Below are 23,482 nucleotides of genomic sequence, written 5' to 3'. Positions count from 1 at the left end.
TGGCCTTCCACGCCCGGATAACGACACACAAAAGTGATGTTCATATTTTTTTACACGGCAGATTGTAAAATACATTTGATCTGAATTCATGAATCTATAATTCATCAGAAGTTGAACTATGAATGGAGGATTAAAACTTAATGAATTAATAAGAATGAATTATTTTCATGCTGGAATTGAAACTGAATTGATCAGAAAGCGGCTTGAAGCAGATGAAGCATTTCAGTAGGAAACCAGACACCGAAACGACATGCGCTGTCACACATAAACCATATTTATTGTCCCCAAGGTTTAACGAGGGACGATTTTAGGTTCATATTCCAACTAATTTACATGAATCAGTATGTATATTCTTTTGATTTAACTGAATATGCAGATTCTCTGGTATTGCCACAGAATACGCTCCAACGTGTGGACAGACAAACAGGTATTTGTAAGTGCTCCAACAGACAATTTTAACAACCAAGCAAAAGATCCCAGGTAAGACTTGACATTACAATCCTCAGTTAAAAATGTTACATGTGTACAAATCGGGCGGTGGGATAGCCTAGTGGTTAAAGCGTTCGCTCGTCACGTCCAAGATTCGGGTTCGATGACCTACATGGGTACAAAGTGTGAAACCCATTTCTGGTGTCCCCCGCCGTGATATTGCTGGAATATTGCTAAAAGCGGCGTAAAACTAAACTCACTAACTAAATCGTTCGCTCAGCACGGAGAAAACGCGGGTTCGATTTCCTACATGGGTACAATGTGTGAAGCCCATTTCTGGTGTCCCCCGCCGTGATATTGCTGGAATATTGCTAAAAGCGGCGTAAAACTAAACTCACTAACTAAATCGTTCGCTCAGCACGGAGAAAACACAGGTTCGATTTCCTACATGGGTACACAGTGTGAAGCACATTTCTGGTGTCCCCCACCGTGATATTGCTGGAATATTGCTAAAAGCGGCGTAAAGCTAAACTCACTTACTAAATCGTTCGATCCGCACGGAGAAAACACGGGTTCGAATTACCCACATGGGTACAATGACTGTGATTTCCCACATGGGTACAATGACTGTGTGAAGCCCATTTCTGGTGTCCCCCACCGTGATATTGCTGGAATATTGCTAAAAGCGGCGTAAAACTAAACTCACTAAATCAAACGTTCGCTCGGCACGGAGAAAACACGGGTTCGATTTCCCACATGGTAGTGATGGTCCGATTAATTGAAATAATCGAAGATTGGTCGCAATGACTAAACGACCAAGCAATCGATCATGTTTTCTCATAATCGAACACAAAGAACTCTGGAACACTTGTTTGCATTTACAATATTTTTTACAATGGTTTTGTCTGTTACATTTCATAAACATTACAAGCTCGTTCTAAGTCAGGATTGAATTTATCTTAAAGACTCCAGGATATTTATGTTCCTAACATACTAGTCATCCTTTAAAGATGTTAAATTTGCACATGCATTTTGTGGAATTTACAAAAAGACTCATAAGAACTACATGTTTTTTCTTTGTTTATTGTGCAGTAACAAACATAACCAGAAAAATTTGATCAATGATGCTGACCAATTATTTTCGATGATTGATCGGTTGTAATGAACAAATCATCAATTATGAGATTTTATCCAATTCCCAACACTACCACATGGGTACAATGACTATGTGAAGCCCATTTCTGGTGTCCCCCGCCGTGATATTGCTGGAACGTTGCGGCGTAAAACCAGAACTCTTCACTTATGGGTGCAGTACTGGGTAGAGTTGGGTTTAACGCCGATTGGACTGTTCAGTAAAATGTCATCATAATCTAGATGTCGCGTTATCACCTTACTATGGCAATCAAAAAGTGTCAAAATTAACCCAGAAGAGAGACAATATCATAATTTCCCTTTGAGGATTCCACGGACAACTGTATTGACATACCAAGGATCATTAGGTTTTGGGCACTATGACCTATCCATGAGATGCGGTGGGGATGCTGATCATAACACGTTCCAGAATGCTTGCCCTATGAGTCCCGTGAATATCCGGGTTAGAATTGATCTTCAGTAACCCATGCCTGTCGTAAGAGACGACTAACGGGATCGGGTGGTCAGGCTCGCTAACTTGGTTGACACCTGTCATCGTATCCCAATTGCGTAGATTGATGCTCATGCTGTTGATCACTGGAGTGTTTGGTCCAGACTCGATTATTTACAGACCTCCGCCATATAGCTGGAATAATGCTCAGTGCGGTGTTAAACAACAAACCAATTTACCTCATGAATCTGGTAAGTACAGTTCACTTGCGTGTGCAGGTACATGATGATTGCAATCTCCCGACGGTCCAAGCTGATCCAGACCTTCTGGCTGTTCTGGGCCTTCAACCACAGGGTAAGCCAAACATGAACCACACATCCTTATGTATCAAATTGTATTCTCCAAATGTGGGATGTAAATATTCACCGGAGACATTACTTGTAACCTATTATGCTCTCTTTTAAAAGTACGGACATCTGAAATGCGTGCACACACGCACATACATATGTGATTTTCAAGTAATAGCACGAAATAAACGACAAATATCCTTTGCATGAACACCAAAACACATGACGTAGCATGAACACCAAAACACATGACGTAGTTTCCATATGTCGTACGCAGCCGCACACACATCCGTAGCGCGTCATTCCTAATTCGGACACTTTCACGTCGTCAGTCTTTCCTAATATTCCCACTGTCCTGGGAATGTGATTAATCCCAATGAATCATCAGTTCTTATTGATTCTGGATACCACTTATGGATACTATACAATAGTCATTGGGGTCATTAAGTACACTTGTGGATGTCATGAATAGTCAAAATGTACTTAACGACCCCAATGACAATTGTACGGGATCCATAAGTGTACGGAATGACCCCAGTGATCCTGACATCCACATGCGTACTTAATGACCCCAATGTCTAGTCCATGACATCTACAAGTGTACTTAATGACCCCAGTGACTATCCATGGCATCCACAAGCGTACCTAATGACACACGACATCCACAAATGAACTTAATGACCCCAATGACAATTCATGACATCTACAGATGCACTGAATGGCGTCAATGTCTCTCTCATGAAATAAACAGATGAACTGCTTATTTCAGGGCATCCACAACTGTATCCTAGGCCCTACCCTTCTGGATCTGCAGCTTCTTCTCCAGAAGGACCTGGATGCCCTGTCCTATCTGTTCTTTGCCAGTGGTCTGGGGTCTATGCTTGGGGCTCTGGCTGCTGGCTTCCTGGCGTCCAGGTTTGATCACCGTCTCCAGCTGTTCCTCAGCCTGGCGGTCGGATGTGTCACGGTGGCAGCCATCCCGCAGGTTCATAATCTCTTCTACATGTACTTCATGGTCTTTGTGTTCGGCCTAACCCGAGGACTGGTGGTATGCTGTGAGTATTTGTGATGGCCCTTATCATATTAAGCATCTCAGAACAAAAAAAGATTATTTCTTTAAGTGCCATAATGATTTGAGGTGAGGTGGTGAGGTGAAATTGGGTTTAACGGCGCTTGAGAATATTTCGCTCATATGACGACGTGCATGCGTGTGTATGTGTATGTGGGGCTGCTTGTACTAGCCCAGACTTAAGCTGGTTTTATAGTGCTAGCTCACTGAGGTACCATGCCGCAGTGAAGCATGAATACCCCACTCAGACACATTATACTGACTCCGAGCCGACCACTCCTTGTTGTACCCATTAATGCCGAGCGCCAGGCAGGGACCAACAAGTACCATATTTTAACGTCTTTTGGTATGACGCGGCCGGGGATCGAACCCGCGACCTTCCGCTCTCCGGGCGGACGCTCTAACCACTACACCACGGAGGCGGTCCATAATGATTTGAAAGCTGGTACGATGCAGAGGAATATAATTTATGGAAATACACCTTCTTTATTGCAATAAATGCGACCTTTCGGTTTAGATACTAACATCGTTATCATCACTTGGTAAATAGCCTCACCGTTTATAACGGTGTAAGCATCTACGCCGAAACGTCACATGTTGTGCAATAAAGAAGTTGTTATTCTATAAAATTTGTTCCTCAGGTGAGAAATAACTGAATGTCATCCCTTTGTAATATGCACTCAGAATTTGCTCGACAAGGTGCACGCAATTGGTTATTATGTCACTTACGATTGGTAAATTGTTTCATACGCTTTTACGACCCTAATTCCATGCTATTTTCTTTAATACAATGCATATGCAAGACGGACAAGTATTCTCAGAATCATCTGAAGTTGCAGGAATGAAACTTTGCAAGCTGAACTGAGAAATACTCATATTAAAATTGGTACCTTAATTTGGTATTTTAGAGATTTAGGCCCTTACTACATGATTTGTTAAGACTTTTGCCATCCAGTCTTCCAAGACGCCATTGTTCCAGAGAAACAACATGAAAGCTTGCATCTATTTTCCTATTACTGGCCATTTCCATAAATTCCTCCTTTTCCTCTGCGATCGAGAGTTCTGTAACCGTATAAGATCACAGTGGCGGCCATATAGAGACAGATTTTCTTCTTATATAAATTAAATTTAAAGAAACATTTGCAACAAGAAGACCTGCAGATCAGTAGGCAAAGTCAGAAAATATACACTGCTGAATAAATTTTACGTTTCTAAATAGATGGTATGATTAGAAGATAACTGACCATTTGGTTGATATTGACCATCATTGTACGCCGTTGATCAGCCGTTGTCTATCTGTGACGTAATTACACAACGTTTCTATTCCAGTTGTGATGCAGATATGCGGCGAGCTGTGGGAGAAGAAAGGACCACCATTCCAGTTCGTGGCTTGTGGAACATCAGTGGGGGCCATTTTGGCTCCTTTAATCGCCAAGCCCTTCCTTTGCCCATATCAGACAGCCCCAACCGATTCCGTCAACCAGAGCACATCATTGTCTCTCACCAATTCAACCAGTCTTGTGCACGTATTGGACTCGATCATCTCCGAGCAGGGTGTGGGAATGAACACCGAGTGTACGGCCGAAGATACCCGAGTGCAATGGGCCTTCCTAGTTCTGGCTTGCTACATGCTCCCCGCGGCATTATCACAGCTGTACTACTGGCTGTTTTATCGAGCTATCCGACTTCAACAGGTTGCCAAGACACCGGACTATGTTGAACTCGACCATCAAGAAGAATTCAAGTTCAAACCCATCCATCTCGTCTTCTTCTTTGCCCTATGTGTCATGTACATTCTTCTCAGTTCATTACCAGCAACCTATTCCGCCATCTTGACCGTGTACGGAGTTACAGGGCCATTGCGCATGTCCAAGGATGATATGGTGACGATGACGTCACTGTTCTGGTTGGGATCATTGGTCTGTAGGCTCTTAAGTGGGTTCTACACTCGGCGGTTCTCCAACTTTCAAGTTATTACAGCTCATTTGTCAGGCCTGGTTGTCGTCGGGATCATCTTCGTCAGTCTAGGGAGCAGGTTTCCTGTCGCGCTGTGGATATTATCGCCAACAGTAGGATATTTCTCCGCACCCTACCTTGCTGGTGTTCTGGCGTGGGTAACAGACTTTCTACATCTGCATCCGAAAATTACTTCCCTTTGCTTTCTGGCATCCGGTGCTGGTAACATGCTCTTCCCCTTCTTTGGGGGCATCCTGTTCAATGACTACGGTCCCTACACCTACCTGTATTTGATTTTCAGTATCATGCTAGGTATCGCAGTTACATATGCTTGCTTGGCCTCCCTCTCTAAGGCCCTGCCGTTGTCTAAGGACAGATCTAATGACCATGATTAGAAACTGTTTGATAAAATTACGCTGAAATATTTTCGACCGATTATATATTTCGGAAGAGTATTACACAGGAAATTATGGCACTCTTATGTGCACTCTTGATATACAGAAGAGTGAGTTTAGTTTTACGCAGCTTTCAGCAATATTCTAGCAATACCACGGCGTGAGATACCAGGAATGAGCTTCCCACATTGTACTAACGTGGGCAATCGAAACCGAGCCATCGGCAGTGGATACCAGAAATTGACTTCACGGATTGTACCCTTGTGTGGAATCGAATCCGGATCTTCAGCGTGACGAGTGAACGTTTTATCTACTCGGCTACACCACCTCCCCAACATTCAGAAGATGGGACAAGTGAAATGTGATGGAAAAACATTAATGAGGCACTTGTTTCATGGAATGTCGACATGTGTGAGACGTTTCATCGAGCCGGATTTGTGTAACTTTTTACATGTTAGCAAACAACGCACGTGACTCTATTTAACGTATTCGTAATACATGGTTATTGTTATTGTAACTACAGTGGGTTAGCTAGTATGTTTATGATTATGATTATGTATGCTTAACAAGAGCCAGAAAGGTCAGGACGGCGCAATTGCCTGCGTTATGCTTGGACGGAAGGCATGTCATGAACCAGTCTGTTTGATGTAACAGTACGTATATACGTGAACCTACAGGTTGGTCAGCTTGACCTGAGCTACTCTACATATGCATGGCCCGGGTGGTCAAATGGCACAAATTACGGTCGAGTTAACTTCATTAAGTAGGGGAGCAGAGAATGTTACTAATGTCGCTACTGCTACTGGCTACCTAAAACCTCGAATCGGAAACAGTAAACCATCTGTAGCTTCTTTTTTAAAGAAAGTTAGGACATTGCTGACGATTTCTCGACACTGAGATGTCAAACGTCGACCTTGTCTCGACTGTTCGGACATGTTGACAATCAACTGACAAAGGTGCACCCCTTCACAATAATAGACTCAACCAGCTGTGACACGGTCACGCATTGCATTAGTATTCACTTGATCAGGTCAAGCTGAACAAGCTGTATGTGTTTCGATGTTACAGTTTATATGTATAAACTAATTGGTTGCACTTTTTTAGCATGTACATAAACCAACCAATTTCTATGTTACAATATGAGCATGAACCAATATATCACTGATACAGTATGTGCATGAACCAAATGGTTGCAGCGTTGAAGTATATATGTATGTATAAATCAATATATTGCTATGTTACAGTATATGCAAGAACCAAAATATTGCTACATGTATGTTAAAGTATGTGCATGAACCAGTTGGGTGCAGTGTTAAACTATATATGTATGAATCAATGTACTGCTATGTTACAGGATGTGCATCTTGTTATGTTACAGTATATGAATAATTCGATGCTGTTACAGTAAATGCATGAACCAACATTTTTCGATGTTACGGTATGTACATTGAATATATATTTCTTTATTACAAATTGTGCCTGAACCTGTTGGTTGCCATGTTGCAGTATATGCGTGAAAAATGTAATCCATCGTTGAGGCCTTTGGTATTCTGACTGAGGGCCAAAAATGTATTTAGATGGACCGCATATATATGTGATACACTATGTTTTGGTCAAATAAAGATAGGTAGGTAGGTTTCAAACCTCCAGCTTTGGAGATACAAAATAAAATAAATATTAAAAGCTTAAATTGTATGTGAAGACACTATGTTTTCTTAATAATGGTCAAATGAAGATAGGTTGGTAGGTTTCAAACCTCCAGCTTTGGAGATACAAAATAAAATAAATATTAAAAGCTTAAATTGTATGTGAAGACACTATGTTTTCTTAATAATGGTCAAATGAAGATAGGTTGGTAGGTTTCAAACCTCCAGCTTTGGAGATACAAAATAAAATAGAAATTAAAAGCTTAAATTGTATGTGAAGACACTATGTTTTCTTAATAATGGTCAAATGAAGATAGGTAGGTAGGTTTAGTTCCTCCAGCTTTGGAGATACAAAATAAAATATATATTAAAAGCTTAAATTGTATGTGAAGACACTATGTTTTCTTAATAATGGTCAAATGAAGATAGGTTGGTAGGTTTAATTCCTCCAGCTTTGGAGATACAAACTAAAATAAATATTAAAAGCTCAAATTGTTAGTGTTGAAATTGTATGATAGATCAATTAGAGTCTTTAAAGAGTGAAACTGGACCCATTGAAACCAGATGCAAACTGTCCAACAAGTAGCAGCAGTTGTATGGTGTAAATGTCATACGTGTGACGTCTGAGCAGCACTTCGGTTCTCTGTTCCATATTGTCCGACAGAACATACGTGTCTACACCGAATTTGTCCAGAATGTCCAGCAACATGGTTTCTGGTCTTGCGCCTACCACAAGGGTGGATAGTTAGTTGGTTGTTTAACGCCACGATATTCCAGTAATTGTGAATAATCAAGTCTGGACCAGACAATCCAGTGATCAACACCATAAGCATCAATCTATGCATTTAGAAAACGATAACATGTAGCAACCAAGTCAGCGATCTATTCCACCGGCCACCGACTAGTCGGCTGTTGCGACAACCGTGGGTTGACGAAGACCAATTCCAACAAGGATCTAACGGGTTCAGTAACCAACAAATACATGTATATTAACATTGTGTTTCGGGCAAAATAAAACGGTACAGATTATTAATGTTCTACATAACAGTGAGACTAGACCAATCTGCAAGTCGACAAAATACCCTATTCGACGTTTTAGGTACCTTAGAGTGAGTGAGTGAGTGAGTATGGTTTAACGCCGTTTTTAGCAATATTCCAGCAATATCACGGCGGGGAACACCAGAAATGAGGTACCTTAGAAGGTGAGTCCGAATCCCCAAATGGCCCTGATCATGCATATAGTCTTGTCGGCACCACAGCCCTTATCATGTGTTCAACTAAACTGGTAGACGTTCAAGGGCTGCATCGCTTCAAGTCCCCCTCCCCCCTCCCCCCCCATCAAGCTGACACTTCGTAATGAATACAAATTAGCACTCCATGATATCCAAGCGCCATTATCACACAGACAGCAAATCTATGAATATGAACACATTTTATACGTAGTATTTTTATAAGGCATTGGATAAATATTTACTCTGATCGATGCCATCTGTGATGCATAAGAATATGTAATCATCCAAGTGGTATGTAAGGTTGGTTGGTTGGTTGATGAACGCCGCACTCTGCAATATTCCAGCTATATGGCGATGGTCTGTAAATAATCGCGTCTGGACCAGACTATCCAGTGATCAACATCATGAGCATCGATCTGTGCAGTTGAGATATGATGGCATGTGTCAACCAAGTCTGACCACCCAATCCCGTTAGTCACCTCTTACGAACAAGCATGGGTTGCTGAAGATCAATTCTCAGCCGGATCTTATCTGCTATGAAAGAAAACAGGCTTCACGTGGATTTCTGAGCGGGACCATATACCTCATGCATCCTGCTGCAGACTGAGGAAAAAGTGTTTACGAGTCGAGGAAAGGGACGTGAGACATCACCTCCACTCAATTGACCAGCTGTTGTCTATCCATCTTCTATTTGTATTAATTCTTTGACAGTTTTAGCCTGAGGGATGTTGGTAACATAGTTGTAGCCTCTGGCTCGTGGTATAAAACCTATCACGGGACACATAAAACCACGTACAGCCAGAGCGGCTACAACTGTCAATATGCGGTAAACTAGGTTTATAACGAACTGACGGATATAACGAACTGACGGATATAACGAGCTGACGGATATAACGAACTGGCGGATATAACGAACTGACGGATATAACGAACTGGCGGATATAACGAACTGGCGGATATAACAAGCTGACGGATATAACGAACTGGCGGATATAACGAGCTGACGGATATAACGAACTGACGGATATAACGAAATGAGGGATGTGACGAGCTGACGGATATAACGAGCTGGCGGATATAACGAGCTGACGATATAACGAACTGGTGGATATAACGAACTGACGGATATAACGAACTGACGGATGTAACGAACTGGCGGATATAACGAACTGGCGGACATAACAAACTGACGATGTAACGAACTGACGGATATAACGAGTTCGGCATATCCGTAGTTTACTATACAGATTTTGTCAGTTCATGGCGTTGTTGAGTGAAACCTATACTCTTCCAAAAAAAGTAGGGGTACCTGAACTTTCAATCTGGATAGGAAGAATCAACGTTAACAAACGTTTCAAAGACAGACATCGTATGAACGCACGACCATTTCTCTTTATCACCACCCCTAAACACAACGCATGAGATGCACGTGCACAACGCAGTAGCCCCATACGCGTGCATGGGGTGTCATTCTTAATTTTGATGGTTTTCAAGAAGGTCGATAAATCACTGTAGACCATTAATTTAGACAATCATCTTGCATCATACAGTTGTTAGTGTTTGTTTTTAGCTTTTTTCTGTTTGAAAAGGGGCGGTGAGGTAGCCTAGTGGTTAAAGCGTTAGCTTGTCACGCCGAAGACCCGGGCGGCGTAAAACCATACTCAGTCAGTCAGTCTGTTTGAAAAAGTAAATTTCACGTCATAAACCAATCATATTTCTAAGATGCTTCGGTGAAAGATCAAAGGCGCCGACGGTACTTTATCAGACGATAATGTGCACTTTTTGCATTACGTCACAATGTATTGGCGTCACTTCGCTATTCTAGTTTGCCCCCTCGTAAATGAACAATTTTGCATTACGTCACAACCTAAGCGACGTCACGATGCATGTCAGTTATCATAGCCTCGTACAGCCCCATACAGTGAACTTCCGTTGCATCCCGTTTCTTGGTTTGCAGTTGCTTCACGCAGCTAACATCACTGGTGGAAACATTACGTTTATGTTTTACGACGGGTAAAATGTCTCAATTCGACTCACAAGTTTTCAGCGACGCCGTAACGTTCGTAATGTCTACATTCCCACAATGGATGGAGCACCTCGAGCGTTTTCTCAAAGAGAGGGGAGTTCCTGAAGAAAACGTTCAGCTACTTGCTGCTGACAAGGTAGAAAGAAGATAGGGTTTTCGTGTAAAACGTATTCTTTAGGTTTGCATGTAAAAATCGCATTCATTACTCGGTCTGCAATTTCCCGGCAAAAGGTTCTCTTGGCCCAGGTGTATGTATCATTAGGCGATGAAGAAGTAAGCTTTGCTTTTACGCGATGTTGTACCATATTTATGATTTTTGACCATTTTGCATAAAGACCTAATGACACAATTTTGAACTGGCGAATCTTGAATATTACTGATATACATAGCAATAATCATTGTAATGTTATCTTACATACAAAATCGTTTTGACATCATCAGACAACCAAATATATTGCGGTTCTCTTTGGGGTTTGTTTTAAACAACCCAAAATAAATAAGAATAGACATATAATGAAAAAAAAGAGAAGCTATTTAACAAAATGGGATATGCCATAGCTTATATGTAATAATGTGCACCACATGTATTGGCAACATTTATCAGTAAAGAACCAAGTAATAAGATATATCGTGAATATTGCAATAATCATTTCTGCTGACAATTAGCGGGGCGGTGGGGTAGCCTAGCCTAGTGGTTAAAGCGTTCGCTCGTCACGCCGAAGGCCCGGGTTCGATTCCCCACATGGGTACAACTTGTGAAGCCCATTTCTGGTGTCCCCCGCCGTGATATTGCTGGAATATTGCTAAAAAACGGCGTAAAACCATACTCAGCCAGTCAGCCATCCAGCTGACAATTAGCATCGATTTTCGTAGCATATTTTCGATTTTGAACAGGCTTAAAGTTCTGGATTACAGTCATTACCATTACAGCGTTAAATGATTTATGATTAAATTATAAGATAAATAACAGGTAATATTAAGATGAGTTGAGATTTATTAATATTATTCATATGATTTAAAATATAACCATTGATGTGACTAAACCACTGAAGAGATAAAAATATTTATGTTAAGATCGACCCAAGCCTTATCCTTGAGATGAAGGATGAAGTGCTTTCTAGATATATTCCTACAGACGGTGACAGGCTTGCGACGGTGGTATGGTGCAAGTCAAAGCAATCCGAAAACCCAGAAAAACAGACCAAATCAAGCGGATTGTTTGACAGACTTCGAAAAAAAATGTCAAACCGAAGAAAGAGGGGTCAGAAAGAGTTTGACTTTCTTCAAGGTAACAAAAACGCAAGAAAAACATCTCAGCGAATAGAAGTCGGCTGGATAGATTTTGACACGAAGGCCAATGCCTTTAAGCAAGTGCGGATCCGAGTCAAAACGGGGGTGGGACAAGACATTTATCAGTCTTTAGGGATGCTGGACAAGCAGATATTCTGGCAGCTGCCAAACAACTGTTCTTTCCCGATGGTGAAAGCGAAAGGGGAAACGAGGCGCAATTCACTTTCTCCATCAAAGATTTTAAAGGGGAAGAAATGGGCCAAAAAACAGTGGCTAATGTATATGCGGAAACTAAAGTAAAGATTCTTCGTTTCTACATGTACACAAAGAAAAAGGAGGATGAGCAAGATCTGTCAACTGACGTGGTGCAAAACCAGCCTAACAATGAATCGGTGAGTCAGACAAAAAGGTAAAACGAGGACGCCTTCTGCTTTTACTGTGACAACTACTGCTTCTCCTGAGATGCCTGCTGCTTCTACCGGGACGCCTACTGCTTCTACTGAGATGTCTACTGCTTCTACCGGGAAGCCTTCAGCTTTAACGAGGACGCCTTCTGCTTTTACGGTGACAACTACTGCTTCTACCGGGACGCCTACTGCTTCTCCTGAGATGCCTGCTGCTTCTACAGGGACGCCTTCAGCTTTAACGAGAACGCCTTCTGCTTTTACTGTGACAACTACTGCTTCTACAGGGACGCCTTCAGCTTTAACGAGGACGCCTTCTGCTTTTACTGTGACAACTACTGCTTCTACAGGGACGCCTTCAGCTTTAACGAGGACGCCTTCTGCTTTTACTGTGACAACTACTGCTTCTACAGGGACGCCTTCAGCTTTAACGAGGACGCCTTCTGCTTTTACTGTGACAACTACTGCTTCTACAGGGACGCCTTCAGCTTTAACGAGGACGCCTTCTGCTTTTACTGTGACAACTACTGCTTCTACAGGGGCGCCGACTGTTGTTTTCAACTCGGGCAGTGTACGTATAACATGTACAATAAAAGCATTAACCACGTGGTGTATCATAATTACAACTGAAATGAATGACTAGGTCCATGGGCTGATATAGGTGACCCTCCCCCTTGGGGGAATTTTGAAGACTATATTTTTTGAAAGCTTATCATATGTACATTCAAATTCCAGGTGTTTGCAGGCTGGGTGCGGGGGATTTTTCCCGCAGTGACTCCCCAAAGGGGGTCAGGGTGGGAAAAATTTGGGAAAATTAGTTTTTGCTTTTTTCACAAAATACATTCTAATAACTGCTTTCTATCAGGAACTATAAAAATATTTAAGGTTTATTGATAAGTTATAGGTACAGGAAGACATTTACTTTGAAAAATGCATTGCGTCTAAGGGAAAAATTAAACTTTATAGCTGTTTTTCTACACTTTCTAGTGGGCAATTGTTTTAAGAAGGTATTCTTGTTTCAATAGCTCTAAAATGATCAAAATTAATGTTACAGCTATACTTAAAGCATGAAAAGACTTTGAGATGGTTTATTGTAGTCTGGGTGCTGGGGATTTTTCATGTCCTGACCCCCCAAGAGGGGGGCCAGGGGGTAAAAATTTGGAAAAATGAGTTTTTCTTTTTTTCACAAAATACATTCTAATAACTGCCCTTTATCAGGAACAATGAAAATATCTAACATTTATTATTTAGTTAGAGGCACAGGAAGACTTTAAATTTGAAAAAAATGCATTGTGTCTAAGGGGAAATCAGACTTGAATGCTGTTTTTCTACACTGTCTAGTTGGCAGTTGGTTAAAGAACGTATTATTTCTTCAATTGCTCTAAAATGATCAAAATTAATGTTACAGCTATACTTAAAGCATGGTGGTTTATTCTCACTTTGGCTTTTTATAACATTGAGTTACCATTACTTATATTTATGTACCTTTATGCCGAATCATCATAGATTGTGTCCACAAGACTCTCAATCTCAACTTCGTCTGAATCCTCCATTCTACTCAAATCTAAGTTCTTGCTGGATATTATGTCAGTCAACTCTTGTGGAAGGATGTTGCCTATGGTCCATTGACATTTCAGAGCATTTACTCCCCCTTTCAGCCACCCTTAGCCCACAGGGTGAGCAACACTAGGGGGATTCTTGTCAGCATTGACCAAGATCAAGGCCTGGTGATCGCACGCTGCATGTGCATGTGTAGGGAGTCTCTGCAAGGTGGAAGGAGTCTCATGTCTACATCATCATAGCTTGTCATAGTCTGTCCTCCCTTGGGTTTTAACTTCTTCATGAAGATTTGGTAGCGAGCCTCATTTACATTGTGTGTGACTTGACCATACATATGACAGACAAAGGAGTCCAAAGACCTCAACAAGTAAGTAGCTATCTCATCAGAAAGTCCTATCTTGGATAAAGCATTCACAAATTCAGGGTGAGATTCGAGAAGCTCAATGGGGAGAACTTTGTCGCATTTGACAAAGGCACTGGTGGTATCACGTCCTGTAAATGCATGAAGGGCTGGCTGGACATTGCACAGAGTGGACCCTTTCAGATTGATGATACTTTGTACATCCAGAAGTCTTCGTTTGTCACCAGTGCCTTTGTCAAATAGAACAGAAGTTTTCACCTTTTGAACAACCTTCAGAAGCAGAATCAACACATCTGTATCATCTGATCATATCACAACTTGTGCAGCAGAAGGATGCTGAGCATCAACATGCAAAACGTGAAGAATGATTCTAGTTTCCGCTTCTTCCTGTGAAGAAAGCATTCACAAAGCATTCTCTGGAGTGACAGATACTGATTCGTCATCTGTGGTCATCAACCATTAACTAAAACACTCTTCACCTTTCATAGAGAAGACTTTCTTTCCTTGAAGTCGACTCATCCAAATGAAAGTTGAGAGAAATGTATTTGCTCAGTTGGTTCTCTTGAGTGAGCAACATGACACTGATGTCGAAAAAACATCTTCATTCCCATTATCACCTGTTCCATGGGCCTTAGCAACAGCTGATGGCTATCCAGTGAAAATCGACAAAGCCAAACTGCTGCACTACCTGGAGACTGATGCAAAGAAGCATGATTTGATCGCTGATGATGCTGTGCATACAGTAGATGGTAATGCCCTACTCCAGTGCCTCACTGGCATCCCCGATACATTTGAGAAGCTAGCTGAGAAGGTTTCTGTGATGCTTCCACATTCGGAAAGAGTGGAGTTTGTCACAGATTCATAACAAGAAAGACTCCATCAAGTGATTAGAGAGAGACAGAAGATGAACAGCTCATTTTTGGTTCAGGGTCCAAATTATAAAACCCCATCTGACTGGAAATCATTTATGTCCAATACCAAGCACAAAAGGCAATTGATACAACTGATCTTTGATGAATGGTGTACTGACAAATACACAATTCAACTTCAGTGGAAAAAAAGTCTTCTTTATGAAAGGTGAAGAGTGTTTTTTGTTGATGACCACAGATGGCGAATCAGTATCTGTCATTCCAGAGAATGCTTTGTGTTCATCACAGGAAGAAGCGGAAACTAGAATCATTCTTCACGTTTTGCATGTTGATGCTCAGCATCCTTCTGCTGCACAAGTTGTGATATGATCAGATGATACAGATGTGTTGATTCTGCTTCTGAAGGTTGTTCAAAAGGTGAAAACTTCTGTTCTATTTGACAAAGGCACTGGTGACAAACGAAGACTTCTGGATGTACAAAGTATCATCAATCTGAAAGGGTCCACTCTGTGCAATGTCCAGCCAGCCCTTCATGCATTTACAGGATGTGATACCACCAGTGCCTTTGTCAGACGCGGCAAAGTTCTCCCCATTGAGCTTCTCGAACCTCACCCTGAATTTGTGAATGCTTTTTCCAAAATAGGACTTTCTGATGAGATAGCTACTGACTTGTTGAGGTCTTTGGACTCCTTTGTCTGTCATATGTATGGTCAAATCACACACAATGTAAATGAGGCTCGCTACCAAATCTTCATGAAGAAGTTAAAACCCAAGGGAGGACAGACTATGACAAGCTATGATGATGTAGACATGAGACTCCTTCCATCTTGCAGAGACTCCCTACACATGCACTTGCAGCTTGCGATCACCAGGCCTTGATCTTGGTCAATGCTGACAAGAATCCCCCTAGTGTTGCTCACCCTGTGGGCTATGGGTGGCTGAAAGGGGGAGTAAATGCTCTGAAATGTCAATGGACCATAGGCCACACCTTTCCACAAGGGTTGACTGACATAATATCCAGCAAGAACTTAGATTTGAGTAGAATGGAGGATTCAGACGAAGTTGAGATTGAGAGTCTTGTGGACACAATCTATGATGATTCGGCATAAAGGTACATAAATATAAGTAATGGTAACTCAATGTTATAAAAAGCCAAAGTGAGAATAAACCACCATGCTTTAAGTATAGCTGTAACATTAATTTTGATCATTTTAGAGCAATTGAAGAAATAATACGTTCTTTAACCAACTGCCAACTAGACAGTGTAGAAAAACAGCATTCAAGTCTGATTTCCCCCTTAGACACAATGCATTTTCAAATTTAAAGTCTTCCTGTGCCTCTAACTAAATAATAAATGTTAGATATTTTCATTGTTCCTGATAAAGGGCAGTTATAAGAATGTATTTTGTGAAAAAAAGAAAAAACTCATTTTCCCAAATTTTACCCCTGGCCCCCTCTTGGGGGTCAGGGCATGAAAAATCCCCAGCACCCAGACTACAATAAACCATCTCAAAGTCTTTTCATGCTTTAAGTATAGCTGTAACATTAATTTTGATCATTTTAGAGCTATTGAAACAAGAATACCTTCTTAAAACAATTGCCCACTAGAAAGTGTAGAAAAAACGGCCTATAAAGTTTAATTTTTCCCTTAGACGCAATGCATTTTCAAAGTAAATGTCTTCCTGTACCTATAACTTATCAATAAACCTTAAATATTTTTATAGTTCCTGATAGAAAGCAGTTATTAGAATGTATTTTGTGAGAAAAGCGAAAACTAATTTTCCCAATTTTTCCCACCCTGACCCCTTTGGGGGTCACTGCGGGAAAAATCCCCCGCACCCAGCCTGCAAACACCTGGAATTTGAATGTACATATGATAAGCTTTCAAAAAATATAGTCTTCAAAATTTCCCCAGAGGGTCACCTATATCAGCCCATGGACTACACTCGGTTGTGGTTCTTTATATTTTATACTTTATTGTTTCGTCCTCTTGCAGGCAATGCAGTCAATTTCAACTGATGATTCACTACCAGATCTAGACAATGTTTCATCAGAAGGCGATGAAGCCGAAATTGGTGTTGAAGAGCAAAATGGTGAAACTGTATGCAGCACGGTCACATACAATGGCGTGGATTCAGGTGAAGAAAGTGACTTGCCAGTATTTGACATACCAAGACAGTCCAACAGGAACCTTGTGCATTCTCGGAGTGACCAGCCACTCTCTCCAGCCTCCACCCCTTAGACTTGAGGCCGTGCGGTGAGAGAATTATTTATGTGATTCAAACATAAGGGAAAAAATAGTTTCATCAGTATATTGAAATAACCCAAATCAGCCATGCTAATAAAGTGAAACGTTTGAGTTGCAGCTTATCAAAAAATCAAGTAGATATTCTGCTTGGCAGAATCAAAGAATGCCTAAATCAGTATAATGTACTGCTACCAAGCTTTTTAACCAATGTTTGGTCGTTCACGGTTTTGTTAAATCCTTCCAAAGGTTTTATGGTAGACAAAAAGATATTTCTACCAAACACGACGTGCCACTTACGATATATGTGCATGGTGGGTGCTACCGCTAGAGCAGGACACGTCCCCCCTTTTCGCGAACACCTGGTGTCATTCTGACTTGTAATCAATATTCCATGCATGTATTTTCCTCTTTACATCGCCACAAATGCCCCAATGAATCTGTTTCGGCAGATACGATAAATGACAGCCCTAAGGCGTTGACGTTTACTATTAAACATCGTTAAGGGCAATCGGGTTCGTTAGTGTTGGTGTTACTGAATGGTGTCAATGCAGTAATGGTTAAAGTAATTTTAGAATCTACCCAAATTTAATACACAAACATTAATGAAAAAATACCAACGTAAAACATCAGATCTAGAGTGAATCAATGTACATTTTGGGAAATGGTTTATGTCTGAAATAGAAACATTCACGAAAGTTTGTGCTCTCATTTATACATGATTAATACAACACAACCATCAATACGAACACGTGCTTCGTGGATGGAGGCAACAAGTTACATCTGGTAGGATCATACAACATATAGATGTATATACATGTAACTTTGTTACACTTTAAGACAGGAATTCGTAGATGTCTTATCGGAGATGCATGTACAGATCTGCTGCTTCTTGAGCATTCGTTGCCGGTTGTAGGTTGTCTCTCCCCATGATGTTAGTACATATTTCATAAACGTCTTCATCACATAGGATTGTTGAGCGAAGCACGGCTTCCTCAAGGCAGGTAGAGACGTCATCGTCGGACACAGCACAGAGTTAATCTTCAGTTTCCCATAGAGCTGGAGCACTGTGCATTTGCTCTGGATGACCACTTGCAACATTGTGTCTGGAGGGCCTAATGCAATGGTTGTCCCACACGGCAGCCACGGAATCCAGATCATCATAAAAATGTTAGTGTTAAACAATTGCTTCAAACCGATTTGTGTGGTGTAGATTAAGACATGAAAACAGCAAAAACGTCTTTTATATTGTATTGACCATTGCAGGTAACATAATTTTTAGTAAAGAAAATCATAAAATATTTGTCGAAGAAAGTTTGCATGTATGAAGTCGTTACTTTATGTATAAACAGTTCCACTTGCATGACATTATGCAAGTACACCTGAACAATAGCCATGAAACAAAACTGGATGAGGTTTTTGTCCAAGAAATATCCCCTGAAATCCCCATTTTCCTCCAGACCTTTGAACACTTCAATCCAAAACTCTATACATTCCTTTCTGAGAAATGACCACCAGACTTCTATTCTTTGATTTGATGTGCTGGAACCATCAATGAAGCATCGACTGGCTTGTGGATCTGTATTGCCACGTCTTAGATACTGTTGATACTCTCGGGCGTGTACATTTTCTGTACCAAGGTCAGCCATTACAATGCGTGGACAACCTCTGAGCGTCCTAACGGCCTCTAAAAAGTATCCGCCAATTACCTTTGGGTTGTTGTTGGTATTGTAGACCTTGATCCATATTACTTTTCTTGAAAATCCACAAACACAAGCGTGGATACAAAGTCCAAATGTTTTAAGTTTATCATATCCATCTACATGCCACACAAAAGTTGGTCCCTTGGCATAATAGGAACGCTGACGTAGTCGCCGAGCTCTCCTTGACTCAACTCCCACTGGGTCTAGATGACGCAAAATAAGTCGAACGTCTTCCATTCTTTCCTTTAGACCGCTTAGTTGACATTTGGCGTACATGATACGGTAGCCACACAGCTGACCTGAAGCTGATAGTTGATCCTGTATAAAACTCACATCTACGAGAGGGGCCACGCCGAAGACCCGGGTTCGAATCCCCACATGGGTACAATGTGTGAAGCCCATTCCTGTTTTCCCCCGCCGTGATGTTGCTGGAATATTGCTAAAAGCGGCGTAAAACCAAACTCACTCACTCACTCACTCCACGAGAGGGCTGAATCTACGACGACTCAGATTCATAGTCCTTAGAATTCTCTTAAGGTGCCGCACACTTAGTTTGAATCCATACATGTTATCAATAATGTACACAATATCCTTGTAATTGATTCCAAGATGAAAATAATGGGATAATATTTCACTGCGAAGGTCTTGATTCATAATATACTCATGCCAATAATGGTTGTCACCCCTTCAATTTTTTATTGGAGAGGGTGTGTGGGGTGTGGGTGTGTGGGGGGTTGGGGGTGGGGGAGGGGGTGACAACCATTATTGGCATGAGTACATGACCAAGTTTGATAAGTAATGGACTGATGAAAAGTCTATCAAAATGGCTGACCAAAACTGCAATTCTATTGGTTAACTTATATCGTGGCCACGACTTATTATCTTGTGGCCACGACTTATTATTGATATTTATTTTCTCATCCGATGTCCCCTCTACGGTTCCGTATCAAACTGTTATCATTTGTTTTTTTTCTGGTAACGTTCGTCTTAACGTAGGGGGGCAGACACATCAAAAGAACAGCCTTGTGCGAGGGTTCTTAATTTAGGTCACCGACACCGTCGTTTGTTTTCTGCCTTAACTTAATCGTAATTATCCTTAGAAAGTATTATATTTGGCATCTTAGAAAAGAACTGCAGTTCGCTCTACCACCATGTATAGAGTAATAAAGCACACTTTCGCCTGAACTATTATAGTTTAAGTACGAGGACGCTTGCGTCCGAGTGCTTTAACGTTATATTAGTTCAGGGCGAAAGTATTCTTAATTCAAGAGCGAATACTGTACAAAAACTATGGTCATAAGGAAGTGCAAATGGTGATGCACTTTCGAAACATTCATTATTATCATATCAACATTGATCGACTCCCAATTGTTTCAATCGTAAATTAAAAATGAAGTTCCCCTACTTTTTTGAAGACTATATTTCATTTCTTTCAACTCTAAAGATCTGAAGGTTCGTTTACACGTATGCATAATCCAGGTGAACATGGCGTCCTAACCAACGTCAAATGACGTTTTGACGTTAATGATGACTGAGTGATGGTGGTGATAATCTTCTTTATTGCCGGACGTCCATGTCTACTCGCCGCACCGCATCTACCCTGAGCGACCCCCCAGGCAGTGTTGGAAGCGAGGACTCATCAGTCAACGTCTGCCTGACAAAGAGGTTTGTTTAAACTTATTATCCTACTTGCTGTCTACTGTTCATTGTGTTTATTGTGTTTATTTAATAAATCAGAGGGACTGCTGATCTGATTGCTGCTAAACAATTGTAACGTTGTAAGAGGTATTGTCTTAAACATTATTTATCGTTAGACTTTTAACGCTTGTACAAGTAAAATGAAGGAAAACCAAGTTCTATGGATAGCCAACTTCTTTATTGCAATGAGTGGTCGCACTACCGTGTGCTGTTATTTAGGGGATAACTGTACTGTGTTTGACGAATTGGGGACGTATACCGGTGGTTATATAGCCGCAAATTTAACGTTATATTCTAATTCAACTCGTTTTACGCAGTTTTTTCGTGAAAGAAATTCATTATTTAAACCAGGTCAAAGTTCCTCTAGGTCAAAGGTTAATCATATCACTCCTTGAACTTACAACATCGCCAGAAAAAGTAGTTCCTTTTCAAACAGCACACGTTTATTATGTGCACACAGACTAAATCTAGCAATGATAAATAGATCATAATATTATAGATAAAATGGACAGAATTATGATGAAACCGCCCTCTAGTCACAGAAATGAGCGGACCGCTGATTCCTTAACTACGGGCCATTATCAGTTCTGTTGTCAAATGACGTCACAGCAGGTGACGTCACGCTCCACAATGACGTCATAAATCTTGTTTCATGATCTAACAGTGTTGGGTCAACAGCCCGTTTCGAGTAAGTTGTTTGAACATAAAATTAAATTTATGATACTGTTTTGTCTTTTTTTAACACAAATTCCACCCATTTTAGCTGGATAGGGGAGTTAATTGACTACGGCTTCTGCAAATGACAATGTCCTGCAAAGCAGAGTTACCCCAATAGTGTAGGGATACATTCAAAGGTTTTGGTGACTCGGTTTTCAAATTGCGACCGTATATGTTGATTATACGGTCGGAAATTTATAGCATTGACCAATCAGAACTCGTGTTACATACTAAGTTGAATTAGAATACAACCTCCTTGGAACAGACTGAATACATCTATGGAATCTTCCTGCAACGCGTAGGCCAGTGCAAGTGTCTCTAGCGAATGTTGACGTTGATGTTCACACCTGCGAAGTTCATCCCACAGATGCTCTATCAGGGACAGATCTGGAGATCTGGAAAATAATGACAAGATATTGACGTCAGAATTATGAAAGAACAGTGACACGAGATGTGTCTGGTGCAGCCTTGTCATGTTGAAATAACTCCCTCTGTTGTTAAAGCCAAGAAGGTGACGTTGGAGAAGTTGGTTGTTGACCTGATTTTCTATCAGATTTCCCCAAACCTAAAGCATGTGCAGGATATGGCTCCCGACACCATCGTATTTCCGCTACCGAGTTTGTCGACGTCCATTTCAATTTGATGTTCTTTCAGAGTCTGCAAGGGACGGCGAGGTAGCCTAGTGGTTAAAGAGTTCGCTTGTCAAGCCGAAGACCCGGATCTTGGTCTCCATATGGGTACAATGTATGAATACAATTTTGGTGTACCCTGCGTAAAACCAAACTCACTCTCTCAGCGGCACGCTGTTGTCCATTCAAACTTCTCAATACCGTGACATATACCGGTCTTCTTGGTCCAATTCCCAGTTCTTGCAGACAATTCGTGATTGTTTGGTCCGATACCCTCCTCAAACCCGCAGTCTCGGTGGCAGAAGCACATCGACGACCTTGATGAAAAACCCGGATGTAGCGGTCGTTTGGTAACTCAGATATTCGACTCTCCGCACTCCAGCCATATTGATAGCGAACACATATGCTGTTCACCAGTTTATATATTTCTTGAGTTGTTCAAGATAAAGTCTAATTAGTCTATTGGTAAAATTATCAATTAATCCCAGTTTTAAACACAGGTTTTAAATACTTTAAACATAAAAAGTGCAGTAATACAAGTAATACATTTATTGCAAACACATACCGATTTCAAATTGCAAACATCAATTGATAGAAAAAATAGTTGAGGAGAGAAGACAGATTATCATTATACCCGTAATTAACCTTTTAGTTCAGTGTCTGTCAATCGACTGTCTGTCAATTGGGAGATGAATAATATTTTTTCGAATAAATCATTTTAACACTACATTATGTACACATCGCACGATATATTCTGACTATCGCAACATGCACTGAAATTTACAGAGTGTGCATTGAGGTCGGCGCATGATACGTTCAGATTGTATATTCACATCAGCATATTTAATATACTTTTACAAAAAGTAGGGGAACTTCATTCTTAATTTACGATTGAAAAAATTGGGAGATATATCGGAGACATTCAATGTTGATATGATAAATTAATGAATGTTTTGAGAGTGCATCACCTACTCGCACTTCCTTATGACCATAGTCATAGTGTACACATAATCGCTCTTCAAAGATGATTGGTGTGTGACATGAAATTTGCATGTGTACGATGTTTATTTTCAAAAAGCAAAAACAGAGCTAGAAACAAACACTAACAACTGTGTGATGCAAGATGATTGTCAAAATTAATGGTCGACAGTGATTTATCGACCTTCTTGAAAACCGTCAAAATCAAGAATGACACCCCATGCACGTGTATGGGGCTACTGCGTTGTGCACGTGCATCCCAGGGGTTGTGTTTAGGTAAAAAGAAATGGTGGTGCAATCACCTTTGAAAAGTTTGTTAACGCTTTTGTTTCCTACCCAAAGTTCA

At 40.9% G+C, this 23,482-nt stretch overlaps 1 protein-coding gene and 1 long non-coding RNA gene across 2 annotated transcripts; both read left to right on the top strand.

Annotated features, from left to right (window-relative positions):
• The first annotated feature begins 424 nt into the window (after window positions 1-424).
• LOC124260836 lies at window positions 425-3,163 on the top strand. The gene is made up of 3 exons (XR_006894186.1): window positions 425-480; window positions 2,290-2,365; window positions 3,128-3,163. It is a non-coding gene; the product is annotated as an uncharacterized LOC124260836 (long non-coding RNA).
• A 72-nt stretch (window positions 3,164-3,235) lies between these two features.
• LOC124260829 (major facilitator superfamily domain-containing protein 4B-like) lies at window positions 3,236-5,778 on the top strand. Its single transcript, XM_046695150.1, has 2 exons — window positions 3,236-3,413; window positions 4,757-5,778. Exons 1-2 carry the CDS (start codon window positions 3,236-3,238, stop codon window positions 5,776-5,778), a joined length of 1,200 nt encoding a protein of 399 aa, XP_046551106.1.
• Window positions 5,779-23,482: the final 17,704 nt, after the last annotated feature.

The sequence above is a fragment of the Haliotis rubra genome, unplaced genomic scaffold, assembly GCF_003918875.1.
Source record: "Haliotis rubra isolate DU_JTF1 unplaced genomic scaffold, ASM391887v1 Scf779, whole genome shotgun sequence".
NCBI lineage: Eukaryota > Metazoa > Mollusca > Gastropoda > Lepetellida > Haliotidae > Haliotis > Haliotis rubra.
The sequence above is the reverse complement of the archived record's forward strand: the minus strand, read 5'-3'. Positions and strand labels throughout refer to the sequence as shown.